A 25446-nucleotide genomic window follows, 5' to 3' on the forward strand; every position below is an offset into this window, starting at 1 on the left:
TTCAGCGCATGTGACAAATACAACTGTATTTTATTTTATATATAGTTTTATAAAACGTCATTACGTCGCACAACGTCACCACGTGATCTTTCGTCACTGTTTTGGAATGGCTTCCTGTATCTTCTCTTTTCACGCGCTCTAAGAACATGGATTACTGTTTAACGCTATTAAACCCTTTTTTTAAGAACTACCATAGAAGAGGCAATACACCAAGAGAAAGATACAGGGCAATACAGAAACGGAAAAGAGAAACCTTCAATACGAACTTACAATGTTCTTATTCCAGTTACCAGAGGTTGTGCTCTACCACATTATGTCATATTTGGAATACAAGTCTTTGAGTCGCCTTTCTCAAGTTTGCAAAACAATTTACCATTTTGCAAATCGTGACGCCGTATGGAGGAAGATAGCAAAAGAGTTAATAAACACTGGAATTACACGACAAGGAGCAGATGTGTAAGAAATATTGTTTTATTCGTACAATAAGTAGGGTACAGTGGTCGTTTCATGATAAGCATCATGACTTCCCAAGAGTTGTTTACATCTACTTCCACGCGGCTTGCTACAGTTGTTGCCATTCACACCGCTATCCTTCTCGATGCAAAGTTTTGCAACACTGTAGCATGCACTACATGGGCTACACTCTTTCAGCATGGTGCCCATGGAAAACGTTTATGTGTTGTAAAAACGCATACAGATAGCCTCGTGGTTACTTGCTGTAGATATCTGAAGGGCGTTTACAAATAAGTTGTAGCTGCATAATAACACATTCCTTGTTGCACACAGTCATGGTGCTACATAATCCTGAGAAGAATATCCTCGGCCAATGACTGCAGTTATGTTGACATGACGACACTGTTTTTCAGGATACATTCATTGTATGAAATATATATAGCCTATTTCCCACTTACCTCCGTGGAAGCCCTGAGTCTGACTGACTGGTCTAGAAACACTGTTCTAGAGAACCTAACATTGTGAATTGGACCTGAGCCATTCTGGCATTTACTGCCTTCTCCCCCAGCACAGCTACTTATGCCGCAGTGACAGCCACTCTTATCAAACCATGGGTCTCCTTTGAGATGCAGCCTAACAGCAGTGTAAATAAACTTGGTAATCCTGCTGAGCGCTACAGGACACCACATCCCACAGCTCTGTGAGAGAAGCAGGCTGTTTCCTCCAGCCCACATCCACCCCCTCTGGCACAGGCCTCCTGAACACATGTGAACACATATGCTAGTGTTCTGGACGACAGTGTTGGGTTCAAGTATGACAATATGGGTCTATTTGAGGCCTCCTGCTATTCCTTGTGATATTCACACCATATCTGCTAATATACAGCACACAATGCTGTAATTCTACGCCTGTTGGGCATTGTTTGTGTGCATTGTCCGTTCAGAGGTTTTATTTATGTGGTGTTCTTCAAGGGTTATAACTGTGTTATCACATCACTATCCATGTTACAGGTATCCCCACATCCCTCTGAAGGACAGAGTGAAGGTATCTCAGAACTGGTGCCATGGGATCTGCAGAAAGGAAGTCATGCTCAAATGGAGGATTAAGTGAGTGTGTTTGTGAGTTTTGGCATCATGGCACCACAGTGTAGTTTCAGGAGTTTCCCTAATCCATCTCATCTCTTGCGCCACTGAACACACCAGGGATTGGCCGGTGAAAGTTTAGGGAGAAAAAATTGCAAAAGAGGTCCTGAAGAGTTATTGTTAGTTTTTTAATGAAGCTGTATACAAGTAAAAGGTATTAAACATTGGAAAATGGTTGCTGAATAGCTTATAGTTCTAGATGTTGGGGCTGAAAAGCTCATTATGAGTACCAGTAAGCACTATCCAGAGAGTCAATGGTGGGTTTACAATTTATCCCTAGATTACCATTCACAAGGTTTCAACTAGAGAGAGAATCATGCTCTCCTTTTAGTCATTGTGCCACCTCAATCTGGGTGATTGTGGAGGCCAGGTCATCTGATGTAGCACTCCATCACTCTCCTTCTTGGTCAAATAGCCCTTACACAGCCTGGAGGTGTGTTGGGTCATTGTCCTGTTGAAAAATAAATGATAGTCCCACTAAGCGCAAACCGAATGGATGACGTATCGCTGCAGAATGCTGTGGTAGCCATGCTGGTTGTGTGTGCCTTGAATTCTAAATACATCACGGATAGTGTCACCAGCAAAGCACCATCACACCTCCTCCTCCATGCCTCACGGTGGGAACCACAAATGCAGAGATCATCCATTCACCTACTGCATCTTACAAAGACACAGCGGTTCGACCAAAAATCTCTAATTTGGACTCATCAGACCTAAGGACAGATTTCCACCGGTCTAACGTCCATTGCTGGTGTTTCTTGGCCCAAGCAACTTTTTTCTTCTTATTGGTGTCCTTTAGAAGTAGTTTCTTCCAAGCAATTCAACCATGAAGGCCTGATTCTCGCAGTCTCCTCTGAACAGGATGTTGAGATGTGTCTGTTACTTGAACTCTGTGAAGCATTTATTTGGGCTGCAATCTGAGGTGCAGTTAACTCTAATGAACTTGTCCTCTGCAGCAGAGGTAACTCTTTTTTTCCTGTGGTGGTCCTCATGAAATCCAGTTTCATCATAGCGCTTGATGGTTTTTGCAACTGCACTTGAAGAAACTTTCAAAGTTCTTGAAATTTTCCACATTGACTGACCTTCATGTCTTAAAATAATGATGGACTGTCGATTCTCTTTGCTTATTTGAGCTGTTCTTGCCATATGGACTTGGTCTTTTACCAAATAGGGCTATCTTCTGTATACCATCCCTACAACTGATTGGCTCAAACGCATTAATAAGAAATTCCACAAATTACCTTTTAACAAGGCACACCTCTTAATTGAAAAGCATTCCAGATGACTACCTCATGAAGCTGGTTGAGAGAATACCAAGAGTGTGCAAAGCTGTCATCAAGGCAAAGGCTGGCTACTTTGAAGAATCTCAAATATAAAATGTATTTTGATTTGTTTAATACTTATTGGTTACTACATGATTTCATATGTGTTATTTCATAGTTTTGATTTATTCACTATTATTCTATAATGTAGAAAACAGTAAAAATAAAGAAAACATCCTGGAATGAGTAGGTGTGTCCAAACTTTTGACTGGTACTGTATGTCAGAGTATTTTCCATTATTTGATTGGGTGTTCCCCCTACAGCTTGTTGCCGTGGATACAGCTAGACGGGGATGTGCTGTATCTGTCTCAGGCTGCAGACATCGGAGCGTACCATCTGAGGCCTGACACAGGGAAGCTCCAGCGCAGCCCCATGGCTCTGTTCTCAGGACACCTGGAAGACGTGTGTCGATTTGCTGTGACTGACACACACCTCGTTAGTGGAGGAAGGTAATCAGCAGTAATCAACTTAACTCAAACTCCTGAAAGGAATAATATCAGTGGTTGAAGTTCAGTCTATCATGTTGCTTCAATACTCACTTGCCATTCTTACTGTGTACATGCTTCAACTAAAGGTCATTGAAGCATCATCACTACTGCAGACCCACGGCCATAGAAGCACACTCTCAGTCAAAGATATCACATTCCACTTAATGAGCTCATGTCTGTTATAGTGAACTATTATCTGCCTCTTTCAGTGATGGTAAGATCCTGGTGCACCACAGGAGGAATGGGTTCTCAATGGAGTACTCAGGTCACAACCAGGAAGTGAATTGCCTGGACTGCAGAGGAGGACTGATTGTCAGCGGCTCCAGAGACAGAACAGCCCGGGTGAGACACACTAATATTCTAGCACCCAATGTGTACGTTTGTTTAGATGATACTGGCTGAAATAGGGCTCCACTGTAGTTTCACATTGGGTGGCAACCAAAGTATGTGTCATATGCAAGCTTGGCGAACAAATTGATATCATTAACTCTATGTGTTCCACCCTGGCTGCATTTACACAAGCAGCCCAATTCTGATATTTTCTTTGACTAATTGGTCTTTAGACCAATCAGCTCTGAACAAGATCTGATGTGATTGGTCAAAAGACCAATTAGTGGGAAAATATCAGAATTGGGCTGCCTGTGGGAATGCAGCTTCTGTGGCACATTAGGGTGTACTGTCAACCACAGACAACTATGGTTTTAATGTTCGTATTTTCTTAATGTTTCCTTTCAGATTTGGACTTTGTCTTCCAACTGCCCCAGAGACACGATCCCTATGAACGACAGGGTGTGGTCTGTGGCTATTAGTCCCACACAGAGGTATGTAATGTACATGCCTAGAATGTCCCAAAACAGTCAAACAGCTACACTAACATCATACATGAGTGCACAAAAGGTAGAGTCCTGCCCCCCCGGACAACCCCCATCAGTCAGTACAACACCCTGACTTCAGTTATGCCATTGGCATAAAAACAGTTGTCAGCCACCGGTTTGGGTGATAGTTGAGTTTGGGGCTAGATTAACCTGAGCGGTGGGTTCATTGTCCTCTGTTACTGAATAGGACAATATTTATTTCCCTCGGGTGGTCTGGGGAACGGTGAAAGAGGGATCGAGAGAGGTGAAAAAACAGGATATCAAGGCAAAGCGGGGTTGCCTTCATAGGCCCTTTGATTGCTCAGCCATGTAGCTACACACCCACACACTTAATGATGCTCACACACACGAAAGCAAGCACACGAGCACATACGTACACACACTCGAGCGAACACACACACACACACACACACAGGGACACCCTTAATGACACACAGACGCACAAGGCTGTAACAGTATCCCTGCTTCACCACCTGCCCTAGACCGGCAGGCAGCTGATCCTTCAAACTGGCCTTAGCGCCGCCGCAGAGTGGAAACACCATGAGTCACAGCAACAAAGGGCAGCTCTCCTCGGCTGACAGGTCCCTGGTCAACTCTGTTAAATTCAGGCAATCAGAGACACCATCATCTTCTGGGTGGATTGTTCATCCATTACATTTCCATGAATTGACTTGAATTTATTCAGGTAGACCTGGAAGACTGAAACTGTAGTGAGACTGGCTGTTTCTGCTCGTTGACCCCCGCCATACATTCATTCGGTATAAACTCAACTTCACACGCACACTTTTATTGTAGAAACAGCCACAGACAGTATGAACTCACTCGATCGCTCTGTCACACACACTGAAGGAGTTTCAGTATATATTACTCTCACACAGACACACACATTCACGTTGAGCCCCGGTGGCCCTGTCTGCTCAGCCAGAACTTTAGATCTGAGAGTATGGGGCGATTATCCACATCATTAATTCTCCAATTTGCTGGCTGAAATAGCAACCGTGCCTCAGCCTGCTGCCCCCTCATAATAAACCTGCTCCTTCCACACACTGACCAATGACCTGGTTAATTAATAGACCCCTGGAACCGAGGTGTCAACTCGCTGACAAACCTATAAGCCCACCTATCCCCTTGCAACCTCATCACTCCTGGAGTTAAGAGGATACAAGGAGAGAGATGTCATCGCTTAGTCAGTGCTTTGTCAAATATTACATGTGATGGCACCGCCAATTCATTTAAAATGATTGCATGACACAGGTCTTCAATCTAATAACCTAGCTCTTTATGGTAGACCTTTCTACTGTACCAACTGTGTGGCATGACCCAGGTGCTATCTCTTACCCGTTAAGGGTCAGTTAGGGGCATTAAAGCTTTAGTTTTATCTTGTTTTAAATGACAGTTGAAAGCGACAGGGAGCAAAATGGTGGAAGCAGCATGTTTTTTGATTTGGTGGGGGGGGGCTCCTTATGTTTTAAATGTAATTGTCCCTGCTTCATGCTCAAGGAATCTAAAGAGTAGGGGGGGGGGGGGGGTGCAGCAGGAGACGGGGCTGGTGTGATGTTTGAGATCAGCCTGCCATGCGATGGCTAGCTGTAGTGTTGGTACCATACTGTAGCTACAACTTTAGGGCTGCTTTTCTAAATGTTACATTTGAGTCATGTAGCAGACGCTCTTATCCAGGACCACTTACACTGGTGAGTGCATACATTTTTGTACTGGTCTCACATGGGAATCAAACCCACAACCCTGGTGTCGTACGCGCCATGCTGTTCCAACTAAGCCACACATAACAATATCTGTTATGCTGTCAGGATATTGAGTGCGACACTTGCAATTTGAATGCGCCTCAAGAAGAATATAATTTTTTCGCATAGAATGTGACAGGCTGAACAATTGAATAGGTAAACTATTTTACTATGGGGTTGTCTGATTTTGCTGTTGCTTTCTTTTGTTGTTATCTGTGGCATATTAAATGGGGTCAACAATTTTTCATCAGATAATTCAAATAACCAAAAGGTAACGGATCTCAGCTTTGTCTGGCTCTCATTTTGATTGTACTGTAGGTGCCGGGTCTCAGGCTCGGCGGGACCCTGCCCAATTGAATCCCTGCTAACCATATCCACTTTTGTGGTCGGTACTACCACAACTATACTGATATTACCCAATGGCAGTGTTTGCCCTATATTAATTTAGCAGCGGCAGTATGACCATGGGCATTACGATCAGGTCGTGTGCAGCTGCACTCCGAATTGATGATTACAAGTTGCTTTTAAAGGCAGTCACTCTTTAGAACTTTAAAATGTGGCAAAATGTGTAGAATTGCAGGAAATGAGCTTTAAAACAGCAAAATGTTGTCACTGCAGACAAGATAAGACACTCTAAAATGTTCAGTCGGGGACGAATGCGGATGGGCAACACCATGCTCCAGCCTATTTATTTAAAGCCGCTATGCTGCATCAGTTGGGCTACAAATTATAATGCTTTTAAAGGGAAACGTATATTTCAGATGGTGTCATTCATTTTGGAGTAGAATGTCCTTCTACCAGAAATGTCCTTCTCACAGTCATTCTACAGAATGAAGCAGCAAATGGAATCCCCCCGCCCTGCTACACTGCCGCTGTCGCTGCTTTTCTCATATTCACCCTTGTGTTCAAGCTGTGGGCGGCGAAATGTTCCCCTCTCTTTATCCTTCCCATTCCCCCCTTTCTCTGTAATCTTCCTCGCTTGGTGTCCCTCTTTTTCCATCTCTCTCTCTTGGGTTTTCCAGTAAATATCATCTCAAAGTCTATTAAAGGATTACAAAGAGGTGTATTGTGGCTGCATTGAAATGCCAATGCTGATGTGACTCCGTGTTGGTCCCTGCCTACTTTGGGCGAGATTGATCCCAGCAGTAGATCTGGCCCCGATCTGGCCCCTTCTTTCATGCTTTTCTCAATTGAATGTCTTTCCACGCCACGCTGTGTGATACTGTCTCTGTCCCGAGGCCCACTTCATATAGGCTACCTGGGGTTGCAGGTAGCTTAGTGGTTAGAGCGTTGGACCAGTAACCGAAAGGTTGCTGGATTGAATCCCCGAGCTGACAAGGTAAAAATCTGTCATTCTGCCCCTGAACAAGGCAGTTAACCCACTATATATATATATATATATATTGTTTTTTTTTAAATATTTTTTTTAAATTATAAATATGGCACATGGTTATTGGAATAGGACTGGGCTCTGTTGGATCCATGTCCTAGAGGTTTTCTGTCATTGACTAGCAATTGAGTAAGAGGGGTCGAATCCGGGCTTAGACTTGACTCTGACACTGTACCAAGACTACACATTAGATATGAGGACTTGTAGTATTAGTGAGAGAGGATGAGGGCGGACATGGGTCTAAATGCTGGCTTTTCCACTCTCCCACCATGTCTATCTCTGTCTTTCTCTCTTCCTCTCTCCCTTTCTCACCCTCTCTTTCCACTCTTGGTACAGTTTCTTTGAATTATAAAGAAGCGGGCAGGTGGTTAGTAGTTGACTGAGGTGTTCCCTGCAAGTAGGCTTGGGCCAACAAGACCGGACAGGTTGAGCGCTGGAGCTGTCGTGGCAGATCACACTGTTCGATGGGAGAGAGCATGGAGTCACAACTGAGTGGATTTCATACCATATGTTGTTTTATTGAGTGATGATACTATTTATTGCTGTTGTATTGCTGCTCTGTAGGAAGAGTAAGGAAATCGTCTACGAACAATGTAATGAAAGCAAGGTTTCTCCCTCCTAGGGAATTCTTACCATTGTTACCTCTGCGTTTTTATTGAGGGTTTAAGTCTCAATAAAATAAAATAAATACTCTTTGTTACAAATATAGGCTCTTTGAAAAACTGCAGCCATACAAATGCAATTTGATAAATGGATTGGCTGGAACTCTGGTGTTAATCGGATAACTGGGTGATTCTCATGAAACCATTCTCATGAAAAAGAATCTGTGTTGCTATAGTTTATCCATAAATCCTAAAAATGTTTACATTGAACTATTGTATTTATTACGTACAAACACAGAGTCTGTGGACATGTTTCATTAACGTAACACTTTCTCAAGTTCCTGTAAAAACTCAGTTTTTATATGAAGTTTTATTCACCCGTGATGCATCATCTAAAGGAGTAGTAGAAGTTAAGTTAATTCATTTGCTTATATGCCTCCAGAATGAGGTTCTTATTCTCAAACACCCCCCTTTACCCCACTTGGCCTTCTCATTACTGTAATGGCTAAAAAGCTCCAATTGGGAAAAAGTCTTACATTTTATAATAATTTTATGATATGTGCATTTTCAGTGTTATGTTTAACTCAGGCCTTTTCATTAGAGGAGGAATGTTAAAAAGGTGAATTGATTTCTTTATTTCTTTTTTGGACTGTTGCCGTAATGAGAATTTTGTGGAAATGGTGGTAGAATGCATAATATCTGATTAAAAAAACAGTAATAATTATGAATTCGATAAGTACAACTCTTAATCTCAGTGATCCAAGATATATACATTTTGTAAATATTTTAAAATGACACCTGAGAATTTTTGGATCAAAATTTTATTTTGTGAGAATGACCCAACTGTATTCCATAAGAGATTCGCCACAAAATCTGTCACTCACACACCCAGAGTATCACCTGTGTGCATGCGTTACAGGGTTAGCAGAACGGAATAGCCAATAACAGACCACTCCAAAGAACCAATTAGGGTTTGACGCTCAGTGTCAAAGAGCCTATAAGATCAATCCATTTCTCAGTGCCAAAATGCAGTTACACAATGTATGTCGGCAGGATTGGGGGAGGGGGGGGGGGTTATACTGACCACTCGTAAAGGGGAGGGGGCTGGAAGCCACTGGAGGGAGAAGCTACCCCGAGGAGAGGTGAGAAAGGGGTGCTTTTTCTCAGTTTGTTTTGTTTAGAATTCCTCAAGCACAACTACAAAGATGTTGCAGGGGCAATGCCTTTGAACGTTTCCAAAGAAAATGATTGTTGGATAAACCGCCCCGATTCGCCACTTTCTCACCACGGAGGGAGGCTGACCTCTGACCTCTAGTATCAAAGTACAGGGAGACGCCCCCTCCAGCCCTGATTTTAACCCCCACTGCTCTGCCCCACTCAACCGCAAGAAAAAGCCTGAAATGCATGTCTTTCTCTTTCGTCTCTCACAGGCTCGGCCTGTGGCTCAGGAGTCAAGAATTCAATTAGTTAAAAAAAGAGAAGAAAAGAGAGAGGCTGCAACAATGCAGCGATAAGGGGCAGAATGTGCGTTCCCACACGCTAAATACAGGGCGCTTTCTCTGGGGCCCACAGAGCCGGAGGACCCACACTGCAGGAGGCAAGAATAATCACAGCTCCTCTGAACCACTCATTACACACACACACACACACACACACACACACACACCTGACACCCACATTCCACAGACATACGGTACCTCAAATTTACACACAGGCACTCCTAAGCTACTTCAAACACATACCCATGTGCCCACCTCATACACACACACGCGTGCACACACTGCTCAAAGTCATTTTACAGACATACACATACTAGCACCTCAGACATACCTGACAAACATACACATACACAACTCACACAGGCCTCTCATTACACACCACCTCATACAGGTGTTCCTCGGGTTCACTTGCTCTACCTGAGAGAATAGGCCTGGTGTTCAATGTACAGAATGGAAACAACACTACTCGTGATCGACATCATGGCATAAATTGGGTTAATGATACAACTGCCTAGTCAACATGGGTTGGTATATCAGATTCTGTTATTGAATTAATTAATTGTGTTCTATCAACATTGAAATATCCGCTTCTCGTGGATGGTCTAGGTTTAATTGATTGTTTGTTGAAAGCATTGATGTTTGTTTTGTTTCTTTGCACACAGACCTCAATTTGCCAACATGGTCCAATGGTCAATTGAATGGATGTTAGTTCTTATAATCCAGTATCCTAATGACTGTTGCTCCTTTCATGTTTCTGAGTGAGAAGAAGATGAGTGACAAGGTCTCTGATCATTCAAGGGAACCGGAGCTGAGCTGACACATACCACAATGAATGAATCCTCATTTGTGTCTGTCTATTGGTCCTCAGTTTGTAGAGCATAGCATAGTTGGTTCGATTTCCGGGACCACCCGTATGTAAAATGTACGCACGCACGATGACTGTAAGTCACTTTGGACAAAAGAGTCTTGCTAAATAGAGTCTATTGTTGTAATCCATGATAGGAATCCACTAGACTCATAATTGACATCATCTGAACTTAAATGTTTAGCTGTTGTTAGTTGGAGGATAGCCGTTAGTATAGCGAGACCGGATGGTGTTTTGTGTTTTCAATACATGGTGGCGGGCCGTTCTGTTCCGTTCCAGCCGGCTGAGCAGAGCAGCGCAGAGGGGCTGTGTGTGGAATGTCCTGGTGCTGTCCTGGTGACCTCAGACAGAGGGGACACAAACAGAAGCCAAAAGGGCCAAGGGGGTGGGGTATTGGGGGGGAGGGGGGGGGGGGGTCTTGGCGAGCCCCTGCCATTGTCCCCCTCCCGGCTGATATAAAAGCATCATAACCCTTTGAGCTCAGACATATTTAGAGAGCAGATAAAAGCACTTTTTACAAACTAGATACACGGCGGGCACAAAGCCGGGGGTCAAGCGCAACAAATTAACAACCTCTTTTGCCTAGAGGGGGGAGAAGGGGGGCAGGGGGCATAGCTAAATCGCCCCTGGAGTCCATCGCCATGCCTCTACATTCCCAGCGCCTGCATGGTCTGTGTTCATCTCTGCTATTTAGCCTATTCTTCTGTGATTGGCTGGGGTTTAGTTTAGATAAATGGTGACTAGTTTTGTTTGGAGTATTGTTGTTCATGCGATAGGTTTGTGTGGGATTCTTTGAATTTCACGAAAGTGGTGCCAATCTTTGGCAACGGCGAAAGAATTGGAGTCAGGTCAAATGTAACATTTAATTTTGATGTCAGATAGCCACATATCCCATTTTAAACAGTAAGCTTCACTTTTTTTTGTATTTTGCAAATACACTTCACTTTTCTATTTTGCCATAAGCTACAATAGTGCCAGGAGAAATTCAACTGACAGTGCGTATCTGTTACCCTTGTCTCTCAGAAGAATAAACGTTGCAAGACTGGAGTGTAGTTGTTCCATTTGGTGTAGTACAGCTGTTTAGGTAGTAAGCTGAAAGTCCTACACATGGAAATTGTATCCTTTTGTAGTGACTAGTGATGCAAGCCAAATGCTAAAGCCAAACTGGTGGCTTAGAATGTGCAGCCCGACACCAAAGTACACCCCTAACCCACAGGCTGTAGAACGGACATATCATTAGAACACTAGAGTCAAATTCTGCTTCCTAAGTCCATACATTTACTTTCTGGTGTTTGACACTAAATGTACTTTCTATGTGTTTGACTTTCGGACTTGATTTACTGCAGTTTGACTCCAAGCAGGTTCAAATAGGTAACCTTTTTCATTTCTAAGGAAAGCAATTGGAGAATCCCCTATTAAAACTGAGAAATAATTCTCATAACATGTCATTTGTTAGACTAGATTCGTAGACCAGGCTGTTGTTCACCTCTTTGTTAGGAAACTAGAAGTGATTTTGGGGCTGAGAATGGGGATGGGTTAACAGAAGTGGAGCGTTTGCGGTGGTCTTGGGAAAGCGTGGAGCACCCTGTGCGGTCAGCTTGTTGATTTGGAGCTAACAATGTTGGTACTGTTGGGCTCTTCTCCCAGCAGGGGCTCAGTGTGCGTGTTTCTGTCTGTGATTGTGTGTGTGTGTTCATTTGGCTGGGTTCCCAATGGGGGCTGAGTTAGTTTGTGTGACCCTGCCACACAGCCCCTTAGATAATGCAGCCAGCTGATGAGGTTACCCAAACGGCAGCAGAGGCCCAGCATGTCCTTATAATGAGGAGTGGACTGGGAAGTAGAGGGAGAGGGAGAAGGTTGGGAGGCTACAGAGATGGGGGTGATTTCAGGATGGGGTGGTAGTAGGATCTCAGGGAGGTGATTGGGGGGTGAGGGGTTTTAGGGAGGGGGCACCTGTCCCACATCAGGCGAGAGAGGCTTTGACCTTAGCAGCTATAATATCAGTGAGTGATCTGACCCTAGATCAGGCCAGTGCTCGGGAGGACAGAACCGGTTCATTGTATGTCTGTGCTGTGTACCCCCCTTCCTCCCCCAGCAGAGCAGAGCCCAGTGAGGGGTGAGTAATGTGAGTAATGGAGAGTAATAAGGGCCAGGCAGCGAGTGTGACCTTAACCCTATTGTATCTTGTGTCACCAGGGTTCAGAGGTCATACTCGCTGAGGGCCCGCCGCCCTGATTGGACCAAATGAGTTTACCCAACACTAATTAACGGGGGCTTTGCTAACGGGCCTCTCCGCTTAACGGGCCGGACAGCTGCCCCTGTGCCTCAGTACACCCTCCCGTGCCCCGCTCACGCCCCTCGTTACCCCTGTCTCAACGCAAAGCGCCTCCACGCCACCCTTACCCCATTGCCAACCCACCCAGCCGTCAGAGGAAGAAACGCCAACCAAACCACCCACCACTGCTTCAACACAGTTATCTGTCTACTTCTCTGTCCTTCTTTCTGGCTATTCTATCCTGCTGTTTTTCATTTGAGATCTGCCGTGCTTTCTTGAGATTGTATGCGAAAGCAGTTGATGCTGAAACTGTGAAGTAAAACGGAAAAATAGTAAATGAATAAGTGGTACAAAAGAAAGTAAAAAGATAATCAAATGGTGGTTGTGCCCCAGGGTGTTGGACCTTCCCCTGTCAGTCAAACCTGCAGGAGGCCCTAAGCCTCAGACCTGGGCAGAGCTAACAGAAGCCCCCCTACTGCCCCTCTCCCCTTTGGCCCACCCCACCCTCTACACACAGACCCTACTACACCCCTCCACCCCCTCCTCCTCTCCTTTCACCCCTGTGCCGCCCATGCATACCTAGGCCACTACTTCCGACCTGTCAGTCCAATCAAAGGAGTGTTTTAGTTTCTCCTCTTTTCTCTCTCACCACTGAAACAATAAACGTGTGTCTCTGACCGGAGACTGTTGAGGGTGTCACGCTTTAGCTTTGCCCTTTGAGGTGTCTCAGTGTTCCCAGTTTTCCTAAACGTTCCTCTGTTGTCTCCTCCACAGCTCCTTCGTGACTGGCACAGCCTGCTGTGCGAACTTCTCTCCTCTGCGGATCTGGGATGTTGAAAGGTAACTAACTACACAACACACACACACACACACACAGATACATACTCCACTGATTCACACAGACTTTACACACCACTTACTACACACACACAACCCACAAACAACAGTGCACCATGACCAAGCATTTTAAGTACATTCCTATACAGTCTAGAAATTTAGAGTTGAGCCCTTCATCGTCCACCAGTAGTATTCCTACCAACCCACTTCTTACCAACCCAACTATTCCAAGACCTCCCATCCTAGCCCATCTGTCAGTATAACTGATCACGGCAGTGAAAGTGGAACCTGGCTGTAATGATAGTTGTTGTTTCATCATCCCGTCTAAAAGCCTTTGCTTTGAGAAGTTCAAAGGAGGGCTGGGAGAATTCCTGGCACTGAAAGCCCAAGCTTAAACCTGATACAGCCCTGACAGGCCACTGTAATTCCCAGCTTTACCTGCCGAATTAAACCTTCTGACACGTCCCGGGCCGGACAGAGAAAGGCGCTTCCTGCTCCAAATGACATGGACATTTGAGCTGGGGAAACGGGGGAAGGGAGGAAGGGGAGGAGAAGGGAGGGGAAGTTATTTGTGCGTTGCAGGTGTTCCGAAAATATATTGACACAGTGTACCAGAGCTCGTTCTTGCTAGAAAACATGAACAACATGTCCTTGTGTAGTATGTACATGCAGAATAGTATTCGGGTATTGTGGTTTGTGTTTTTTTCTCAGTTTAGGAGTAAATATTTTAAGTCCCAAGCCTGAAAAATGGTATGTCTTTGCTGTAGTATGATGATTGGGACAAGTGGCCTGGCTGATCTGTGTCCCCCACTGTAACTTCCTGTCTGGTAATCAGCTGAGGTACAAAAAGCGGTCTGGGAGAGGGCAGGGCACATACTGTACACCGATGACAGCAGGATGAGGGTTATGGGGGTACTCTGTGCGTCTGTAACGGTCTCTTATTTCCCATATCTCAGATGCACGTGCGCACACACAAACACAGACACACACACACAGCAACCCCACCACACACATAGAGCACATATTCAACCTCTCCAGACACACCACCATCACGATCCACCCCCCTCCACCCCAACCTAAGACTACCAGCAGCATCCCAACCCAACCCTGTGCATTAGTGCGGCCACACTCCCTTTGACAGCAGACACATCAGAGAGAAAAGATCCCAACCAAGACACCGTTACACCTGCAGCACCAAACATAGCCAGTAAAGCAGCTGAGTGCATCAGGATCTGAACAAGACAGGAACCACAACATGTTGCTGATTCCAGAAATGACTTTTCATCCGAGGATGGAAAATAGTGGCACAGGATGTGACTGAGATCAAAGATGCTGATGCTCAGGTCATGGACTGACACTTTCTTTAATAAGAGAGGGAAAGAGGTGAAGAAATATAGATGGAGAAAAAGGGGGAGAGAGGGAGACTAGGGGAGGAAGAAAGGGATATGTGTTCTGTCTGTGTTCTTTATGTGATTCATCTAGTTTCACAAAACAACCATTTTACTCTTTTAATTATTTTTCAAGAAATCGTGACCTGAATGAAGCATGTCCTTGTTTTATGACAGACGTGGCATTATTCTATAACAGGCTCATTAAAAATCAGTTTCTCTTTGTTGACCCTTCTAAGTGTTGCCATGCAAAACCAGAACCTTCCCACTTATGTGGGGCAAAGGAACCTTGACCATTCACCCATTGTGGCTTTGATTTTAATTTAATTTAACACATTTCTTTTTTCTCCCATTGCAATTAATTCTGTGTCTTTTTCATCTCGATAGCACAAAGCCTATGATCACCCATACAGAGGGATCCCACACAAGTGGCGTTTTTGAGCGCACCCCAACTTTTCATGGTGCCTTCGCTTGTGGATAAACAGGGAAAAAGCATCAAAGAACCCCAACCATCGCTCCGAGATTCCCGTCAAAGGAGCCCCACAATCGCCTGGCAGATTCCTGGCATTCCTCTCTGAAAAGCGGGGGTTAAATGTCTGCGTTGGGAGGTCGCTCTGTTATACAAATTGCACGGGCATTGTTTTTGGAGAGAACGCGTGTGACATTTAAAGGTGGCCATTGTTCTGCCCATACATTCCTGCCCGGTTCTGTGTCCCGCGGTTCTCCCAGCTCCCTGAGTCCCCACTGTTTGTTTTAAGGTCTGAAAACCCCAGCAGGACTCTTTCTCTACCTGTCTGACATCCTTTCAGAGGAGTGGCTGTTTCCCAGTGCGGACGTCCCCAGGCCCAGTTTAGACACCAGACTTAACCTTACAAGAGCTCTCCCACCCATACTGCTTTTCTATAGCCCCCCCCCCCTCCCCCAACACCAAGAGAGAATCCCCTTAGCTTCTCCTGTTTAAAGTCTGTAAATTCATTAATGGTTCCTTTCACAAACTGGTTGTGTATATATGTGCGAGTGTGTGTGTGGCCCGAAAGCCAACCTGACTCCTGCAGTGAGACCAGATAGGCTTAAATCAGGACTAACTAATTCTCCCTGTGTATCACAGACAGTCACTTCTCTCATAACAGTCAGTCAGTCCCCCCTATGGCGGACAGTCAACTAACCTTCCAAAATCAATTCAGTGTTGGGCTTCATTTTATCTCAAATTCTCACTATTTATTAACCGGAAACCAATTTTCCCCTTAGACAAACATGAGCATTCAATATTTTATTTCAGTCGAATTTCAGTTAATTTCCTCAATTACTGGGAATGTGTTTTGCCTCATGTCAACCCCATATCACAGCTAGTTAAGTCCCACATTCTGGCTCATCCAGGGTCAGTGGCACTAGCTACTCTGTAGTTTGAGTGGGGTCACAGAACATTGGTGTGAGAGCAGCAGTTCCCTCTCTCCACTCTTTGGAGTATACTGCCCATATGATCTATCTCCCAAGTGCACCTTACTGATCTCTGAACTCCCACATGTCCATATTGTAGACATCATCCTTGGTGACATGCAATCATTTGCTCCTTTTTCTATTTAGCACTTTGCACTTTCACCTTTTGTATTTTCTCGAACATGGATTAAATGAAGTATATTTTTGCATCTCGGCCTCCTTGGGTTTTTCCTTTTCATGGTTTGAGTACGACTAACTTTTCGCTACAGATTTTTTTTTCTCACGCACCAGCCACTATTCATCCTAGCCGGAGCGCACACCCTCATATTGCCTTTCGTCATGCAATCAAATCAGCTACAGAATAGTATTAACTAACTTGTAGTAAATATTACCTGTTTTTATGGATCTAGTAGCATCTTAAAAAATATATATACAGTTGAAGTCGGAAGTTTACGTACACCATAGCCAAATACATTTAAACTCAGTTTTTCACAATTCCTGACTTTTAATCCTAGTAAAAAATTCCCTGTCTTAGGTCAGTTAGGATCACCACTTTATTTTAAGAATGTGAAATGAGAATGATTTATTTCAGCTTTTATTTCTTTCATCACATTCCCAGTGGGTCAGAAGTTTACATGCACTCAATTAGCATTTGGTAGCATTGCCTTTAAATTGTTTAACTTGGGTCAAACTTTATGGGTAGCCTTCCATAAGCTTCCCACAATAGGTTGGCTGAATTTTGGCCCATTCCTCCTGACAGAGCTGGTGTAACTGAGACAGGTTTGTAGGCATCCTTGCTCACACACGCTTTTTCAGTTCTGCCCACAAATTTTTTATAGGATTGAGGTGAAGGCTTTGTGATGGCCACTCCAATACTTTACTTTGTTGTCCTTAAGCCATTTTGCCACAACTTTGGAAGTATGCTTGGGGTCATTGTCCAATTGGAAGACCCGTTTGCAACCAAGCTTTAACTTCCTGACTGATGTCTTGAGATGTTGCTTCAATATATCCACATAATTTTCCACCCTCATGAAGCCATCTATTTTGTGAAGTGCACCAGTCCCTCCTGCAGCAAAGCACCCCCACAACATGATGCTGCCACCCCCGTGCTTCACGGTTGGGATGGTGTTCTTCGGCTTGCAAGCCTCCCCCTTGTTCCTCCAAACATAACGATGGTCAGTATGGCCAAGCAGTTCTCTTTTTGTTTCATCAGATCAGAGGACATTTCTCCATGTGTCCCCATGTGCAGTTGCAAACCGTAGTCCGGCTTTTTTATGGCGGTTTTTGACCAGTGACTTGTTCCTTGCTGAGTGGCCTTTCAGGTTATGTTGATATAGGTCTCGTTTTACTGTGGATATACAGTGAGGGAAAAAAGTATTTTTATCCCCTGCTGATTTTGTACATTTGCCCACTGACAAAGAAATTATCTGTCTATAATTTTAATGGTAGGTTTATTTGAACAGTGGGAGACAGAATAACAACAAAACAAATCTAGAAAAACGTATGTCAAAATTGTTATAAATTAATTTGCATTTTAATGAGGGGAAATAAGTATTTGACCCCTCTGCAAAACATGACTTAGTACTTGGTGGCAAAACCCTTGTTGTCAATCACAGAGGTCAGACGTTTCTTGTAGTTGGCCACCAGGTTTGCACACATCTCAGGAGGGATTTTGTCCCCCTCCTCTTTGCAGATCTTCTCCAAGTCATTAACGTTTCGAGGCTGACATTTGGCAACTCGAACCTTCAGGTCCCTCCACAGATTTTCTATGGGATTAAGGTCTGGAGACTGGCTAGGCCACATGGCCCCGTCCATCGTCCCTTTGATGCGGTGAAGTTGTCCTGTCCCTCCGCAGAAAAACACACCCAAAGCATAATGTTTCCACCTCCATGATTGAATTAATTTTTTTACCCCTTTTTCTCCCCAATTTCGTGGTATCCAATTGTTTTTAGTAGCTACTATCTTGTCTCATCGCTACAACTCCCATACGGGCTCGGGAGAGACGAAGGTTGAAAGTCATGCGTCCTCCGGCACACATCCCAACCAAGCCGCACTGCTTCTTAACACAGCGCGCATCCAACCCGGAAGCCAGCCGCACCAATGTGTCGGAGGAAACACCGTGCACCTGGCAACCTTGGTTAGTGGGCACTGCGCCCGGCCCGCCACAGGAGTCGCTGGTGCGCGATGAGACAAGGACATCCCTACGCAGTACAGCGCCCTTAACCACTGCGCCACCCGGGAGGTCCCACCTCCATGTTTGACGGTGGGGATGGTGTTCTTGGGGTCATAGGCAGCATTCCACCTCCTCCAAACACGGCGAGTTGAGTTGATGCCAAAGAGCTCCATTTTGGTCTCATCTGACCACAACACTTTCACCCAGTTGTCCTCTGAATCATTCAGATGTTCATTGGCAAACTTAGACGGGCATGTATATGTGCTTTCTTGAGCAGGGGGACCTTGCGGGCACTGCAGGATTTCAGTCCTTCACGGCGTAGTGTGTTACCAATTGTTTTCTTGGTGACTATGGTCCCAGCTGCCTTGAGATCATTGACAAGATCCTCCCTTGTAGTTCTCATGATCATTGCAACTCCACGAGGTGATATCTTGCATGGAGCCCCAGGCCGAGGGAGATTGACAGTTCATTTGCGAATAATTGCACCAACTGTTGTCACCTTCTCACCAAGCTCCTTGGCGATGGTCTTGTAGCCCATTCCAGCCTTGTGTAGGTCTACAATCTTGTCCCTGACATCCTTGGAGATCTCTTTGGTCTTGGCCATGGTGGAGAGTTTGGAATCTGATTGATTGATTGCTTCTGTGGACAGGTGTCTTTTATACAGGTAACACACTGAGATTAGGAGCACTCCCTTTAAGAGTGTGCTTCTAATCTCAGCTCGTTACCTGTATAAAAGACACCTGGGAGCCAAAAATCTTTCTGACTGAGAGGGGTTCAAATACTTATTTCCCTCATTAAAATGCAAATCAATTTATAACATTTTTGACATGTGTTTTTCTGGATTTTGTTGTTGTTATTCTGTCTCTCACTGTTCAAATAAACCTACCATTAAAATTATAGACTGATAATTTCTTTGTCAGTGGGTAAACGTACAAACTCAGCAGGGGATCAAATACTTTTTTCCCTCACTGTAGATACTTGTGTACATGTTTCCTCCAGCATCTTCACAAGGTCCTTTGCTGTTGTTCTGGGATTGATTTGCACTTTTCACACCAAAGTACATTCATCTCTAGGAGACAGAACGCGTCTCCTTCCTGAGCGGTATGACGACTGCGTGGTCCCATGGTATTTATACTTGCGTACTATTGTTTGTACATATGAACGTGGTACCTTCAGGCGTTTGGAAAGTGCTCCCAAGGACGAGCCAGACTTGTGGAGGTCTACCATTTTCTTTCTGAGGTCTTGGCTGATTTCTTTTAATTTTCCCATGATGTCAAGCAAAAAGGCACTGAGTTTGAAGGTAGGCCTTGAAATACATCCACGGTTACACCTCCAACTGACTTAAATGATGTCAATTTGCCTATAAGAAGCTTGTAAAGCCATGACATCATATTCTGGAATTTTCCAGGCTGTTTAAAGGCACAGTCAACTTAGTGTATGTAAACTTCTGACCCACTGGAATTGTGATACAGTGAATTATAAGTGAAATAATCTGTAATCTGTCTGTAAACAATTGTCATGCAGAAAGTAGATGTCCTAACCTACTTGCCAAAACTAGTTTGTTAAGTGACTTCAATTGTCATGCAGAAAGTAGATGTCCTAACCTACTTGCCAAAACTATAGTTTGTTAAGTGACTTCAACTGTATATATATATATATATATATATATATATATATATATATATATATATATATATATATATATATATATATATATACCACTTTCTGGTGTATGATGGAGTCCTAGCTATTCTACAGTGACTCTAACATGTGACGGTATTGACTCATCCCTGTGATTTCACAGACTCAAGAATGTGACAGGCTACATTCGGACAGACTCAGGTAGGTATGTGACGGTAACGACTCGTCAGGTTTATTTCATAGACTCAACCATGTAACATCCCACTCAGGCATGCTTTGGACCAGACTCAAGTATGTGATGGTGTGGACCCAGACATGAGATTGTCAGATCACACAATCAAGCCGCAGCTCAAAGGCAAGCGGCAGCCGCACTAGCAGATACAGTCCTTCTGACAGATTATATGGTTATGCTCCGTCCTGTAATCTTCCTGAGGCTCATAAAAGTGGTGACCTAACAATTTGACAATCCCGGCTGTTCTGCTGCTCGCCATCCACCGCACAGTGCTATTATGGCTTTAAGTTCTCGACGCAGATGTGAAGACCGCTTTCAGGGATCTGGATTTTTAGCGTCTCACCTTGGTGTTTGACATTTTTAGAGGGCAACGAAGACCTTGAGTGTGATCAGCACAATTGGGTTTGTCTGTGAGACTTTGTATTTAGATAACAACTTGATTGGCCTATTGCCTTATCGGTTGAGTTGTGTAGGGGCTGTCTATAAGACACATTTGAGTTATGAGTCAATTATTCACATGTGGCTTGAGTGGTATAGGTGTTCTTTGTCCAACATGCGTTAAGCTCTGGGTTTTAGCAGTAAAAAGAAAATGAGGGATCGGTACCCCACACAGACACATATCCCAGAGAGAGAGCCCCATCACAGACTCCCCATTGGCCAGGCTTAGACCCCAGCTCTGAGAAAGCTCTCGTCCAATAAGACGCCACGTGGGGAAAGCCCTCGTCCAATAAGATGGCCCCCTGGGGTGAGGCTGGCGGATTACTAGTCTGCCCCTGGTGTTTGGAGCAGTGGGGGCACGAGCGAGAAGGGGGAGGGAGTGCGGTCACCAGGGCCAGTGGCCTCCTTTAAATAGTTGCTAGGGAGCAGGTATCAAAGGTCTGCGAGTAACACACAGTCACGGTCATGGAGGGAATTAAACCGCAACAAAGAGACAGTTATTCTGCAATAATCCGCCCTGCGGAGGGCAAGTTATTCTCCAAGAATCAGAGCCGCCGAGTGGGTAGCCAACGGAGGACTGTGATCACAAGAGCATGGTACTGCCCATACACACACCTTACACATCATTTGTGCATTCATGCACCACGATGTCTTCTCTCTCTCTCTCATTCTCTTTCTTTCTCTCTCTTGCTCATTCTCTCTCTCTCTCACACACACACCTCACCATCCTGGTGTTGTAGTGTGGGGGGATCCCTGTAATCAGCCTCAGAGCCCTCTCCCAGATAGAGAGGTGTTGACTTTGATCTCCTCTGGGTGGTCTGGAGCCAGTGGGATTGGGAATATAGAGATGGAGAGAGAATGGTAGTATATGGGAACATAAAGATACACACAGAGAGCATAGGGGTGTATCAAGGATCAACCGCTATAAAGACCGAGACAGGTGGAAATAGTGTTTTATCCATCTCACTGTGGGTTAAGGTGAGTTATACCTTACATCAATGAGTAGGGGCTCCATTTATTATTCATGGTTGCTTAGGGGCGTAAGTGAAAACTGCACATCCTCATTTGAAGCACTAAGGACAACCGGTCTTGGGCATATTAGTAGTCAGTAGCCAGCAGGCATTTATAGTATTGATACAGTGTAACATGCCTGTGATCTTAGGTGCAGAACTTCCCCTGAACTGTCTCTGTCTTCATCTTTCTTCTTACTTTCTCCCTATTTCTCCATCCTCCCTCTCCCTGTCTCTCAGGTGTGAGCTGCTGTGTTGTCTGGGTTCAGAGTTCCGTCGGGGTGCAGGTGTGTTGGATATAGTCTATGAGTCGCCTGTCCAGCTGCTCACCTGTGGCTATGACACCTACATCCGCTCCTGGGACCTTCGCCTCAGCCCCAGGTACACCGTCAATCAGTCAGCCGTCAGTCAGTTAGTCCATATATTAAGCTGTCAATCAATCATTTTGTTCGTATTTATGTATAAATTGTCAAAATGTAGATTCCGGTCAAGCATTATGATTGGCAGAGAGGCGTTCTGAGCCATACCAAAACAAGAATAACATCACGGCTACATCATACACATCTACACACACGTGCTGTGAGTCAACACAGCACACATAACAGCACTAGCAACACAGTCCAATCATTCCCCTCCACTCCATCTTCCAAAAAGAAAGAGCACAGTATATTCCAACCCAGTCCAATCTGGGCGGTACCTGAATGATTCGGACCCTTGCACATTTCCACGACAAACCAAGCAGGGTCCTGCTATCAGAGGGGAGGGTGCCTTTTTATTTGGGTGCGGTGTGTGTGTGGCGTGGCGTGGCGTGGGTCAGTCAAGTAACACAAATAAGAGCTGATTGTCAGTTAGCTCTGGGGAGTTGAACGGGGGGGTTGGGCTGGGAGGGGGTCCCTCTTTAGACATCAATAATTCACACACACAGCACCACCAGGAGGCTCCCTGGGACAGTGAGGTGGTGCAGGGTGTCTGGACCTTGGGTTCCCGCAGACGCCTTGAGTGTAACTGACCAGCGGATAAAAACACATGCCCAACACACACATACATTTTGTTCTCTGTCTGAAATACAGTGTTGTTTTGGTGTTGTCTCTTGTTATGGCTTTATGTCGTGTAGTGTTGTTGGGATGTACGTAGTGTCTTTTATCAGGTTGATCAATCATCTCATGGTCTTGTTGAATATGTGAGTTTTGTGTTTTTGTGTGTTGGGTCATTTCATCATCTTTTTGTGGTTGTTTCTTTGTATTTATAGTGTGGCTTTTTGTAATTGGGTCATGGCAAATAGTTTTCTCATGCAATGTGGTATTGTCTTATTTAGTTATGTTTTTGTGTCGTGGCTGTGACATTCTCTGGGTGAAATGGTCAGTGTGTATGCATTTTGTTCACAAACTGTTGCATTCTCACCTCGTCCGACTAACCACACACCACGTCGGCTATAGGTTTGGCAGAGAGAGGGAAAAAGAGAGAAAGAGGAGTCAGCCCAATTGGCCTAGTCTACCTCATGCACTCTTGTCTCAAATTGTCCCAGAAAAACACACTCTGAGAAACCGACACAGCTCAAACTCTCAGACACACACAATGTTATTTTATGTCTTTACCTCAAACGCCACGACAGGCAAAGTAGACTTGTCATGGCGACCCTCCTTTGAGTCTGGTTGAATCGGTGCTATATTTGTCTATATCTGGTGGTGTCTCTCAACCCTTTAGTACCCACTAGCTAGGTTTCCATCCAATTTGCGATCAGCTTTTCATGTGTATATTCTAAAATACGCAATAAAAGAAGTGCATTTTCCCACCAGACGTGTTTCCATCAAATTGACTTGTTGCGGATAAAAAGCTGTGCGTGGTGATGTAGTGCACATTAGTTTCTAAGTAGCGAATAAAAATCTGAAGTTCATTGTGTTTCCATCGCGTTTTCTTTTACCGATGGCTTTGTCACAAAAACTGTTGAGATAAATAGCAAACTTTCCCAATCTGGTTTTTGCGTATGCTTTCTAGAGTAGACAACGGTTTGCCGATAAAGTCAACAGGGTAGGTTATGCGACAAGAGAAAGAAGATTTTTTTTGGTCGATAATGTTAGCCCAGCATAGCACCGATCATCATGTCACCAGCATTCTAATAATACCCTAGATATTTATTGGAAATTTGCATGAAGCTCGTCACACACTTACAACCACGATGTGAAGTCCATCAGAACTGATTTCATCTGCCTATAAACTCTTCATGCATTTCCACGTGGTGGCTATACGCTACAATGTATATATCACGTTTTCTTTGACATCATGGTTATTATATCAATAGTTGCTCATAACAGTGTTTCCACCGTAATTGTCGCAGAATGTATTTATTGCCTCTAGCGTATTGTTTCGAGTTGGCATTAGGAGATTTTGCCAACAAATTCGCTGTTTCCATCAGGCCTGCCGTGAGTTATTTTTTTATGTGTCAGGTAATTAATTGGTTGGATGGAAACCTGGCTAATTACAGGGAATTGTGCTCGCACTCATTGGATTGCTAAAATGAGGACGAACAGACTGTGTGTGTGTGTGTGTGTGTGTGTGTGTGTGTGTGTGTGTGTGTGTGTGTGTGTGTGTGTGTGTGTGTGTGTGTGTGTGTAAGCCTATCTGTATGTGCGCCCTTGTGTATTTGCGTATGTGCATACTTGTGAGAGGGACTCCAGACATCTCCGCTGCCCTTCTGTCTGCTCTCGGTCCCTGTGCATCACTTATTGATGAGGCTCTAATGGATGATCGATCTCTATTGGCAGAACCCCCAAAATACTTCCCCTAACACCACCACTTTCAACACTGCATACCCAGCCAGCGCTCCAACACCCCAGCGCCTTTCCGTTAACAACAGAGGAAGTTTCAGCATCCTCACAAAACGCACGCCAAAATACAAAATGTAACTTCCTCATAACATGCACACAGACATTTGCCTTCTTTAAAATTCTTCAGAGTGCACACTCCTAAATCCAGTCACACTCTGCACTGTGTTGCAGTGGTCCTTTTACCATAGCTCATCAACGTTAGTTGAACAAAATGAATGCCGTATTGCTGTCATGCTGTATTTCAAATTAAACGGATTTGACTTTTTCTGAACATTCTCTAATGTAATTTCCTCCTGTCCCAACAGGAAGTGTGTCATGGAGTGGGAGGAGCCTCACGACAGTGCCCTCTACTGCATCCAGACGGATGGGAATCACATGATTGCCAGTGGCTCCTCTTACTATGGCGTCATACGGACGTGGGATAAGCGGCAAACCCGCTGCTTAGAGGTGTGTGTGTGTGTGTGTGTGTGTGTGTGTGTGTGTGTGTGTGTGTGTGTGTGTGTGTGTGTGTGTGTGTGTGTGTGTGTGTGTGTGTGTGTGTGTGTGTGTGTGTGTGTGTATGGAATCAAATGTGTGTGGGTGAGTGCCATTTATGACTGTGGTTGTCCTTGCCACAGATGTTCCAGCTGTCCTCTGCTGTGAGTAGCCCAGTGTACTGCCTGCGTTTCAACACCTCTCACCTGTACGCTGCCCTCGCCACAGCACTGCACTCTCTTGACTTCAAACAGGGCCCCCGGCCTCGCAGATAACGCCCACTCCCACAGACAGCTGTTGGGATTTAAAACAATAAATTCGATGTTTTTGACAGTAAA

At 44.6% G+C, this 25446-nt stretch overlaps 1 protein-coding gene across 1 annotated transcript; it reads left to right on the forward strand.

Annotated features, from left to right (window-relative positions):
* fbxw4 (F-box and WD repeat domain containing 4) lies at positions 1 to 25446 on the forward strand. Its single transcript, XM_020481655.1, has 9 exons — positions 1 to 456; positions 1464 to 1559; positions 3181 to 3366; positions 3615 to 3747; positions 4141 to 4226; positions 13428 to 13493; positions 22050 to 22190; positions 24940 to 25081; positions 25252 to 25446. The coding sequence occupies exons 1-9, from the start codon at positions 272 to 274 to the stop codon at positions 25381 to 25383; spliced, it is 1167 nt and encodes a 388-aa protein (XP_020337244.1). The 5' UTR covers positions 1 to 271; the 3' UTR covers positions 25384 to 25446.

The sequence above is a fragment of the Oncorhynchus kisutch genome, linkage group LG4 (assembly GCF_002021735.2).
Source record: "Oncorhynchus kisutch isolate 150728-3 linkage group LG4, Okis_V2, whole genome shotgun sequence".
In the NCBI taxonomy this organism is placed as follows: Eukaryota; Metazoa; Chordata; class Actinopteri; order Salmoniformes; family Salmonidae; genus Oncorhynchus; species Oncorhynchus kisutch.

Coding starts and splice junctions, on each gene's coding strand:
- fbxw4 (XM_020481655.1), top strand. CDS start 272: ATGTTCTTATTCCAGTTACCAGAGGTTGTGCTCTACCACATTATGTCA. Junction 457..1,463: donor ACACGACAAGGAGCAGATGT/GTAAGAAATATT, acceptor TCCATGTTACAG/GTATCCCCACATCCCTCTGA. Junction 13,494..22,049: donor CGGATCTGGGATGTTGAAAG/GTAACTAACTAC, acceptor CCTGTCTCTCAG/GTGTGAGCTGCTGTGTTGTC.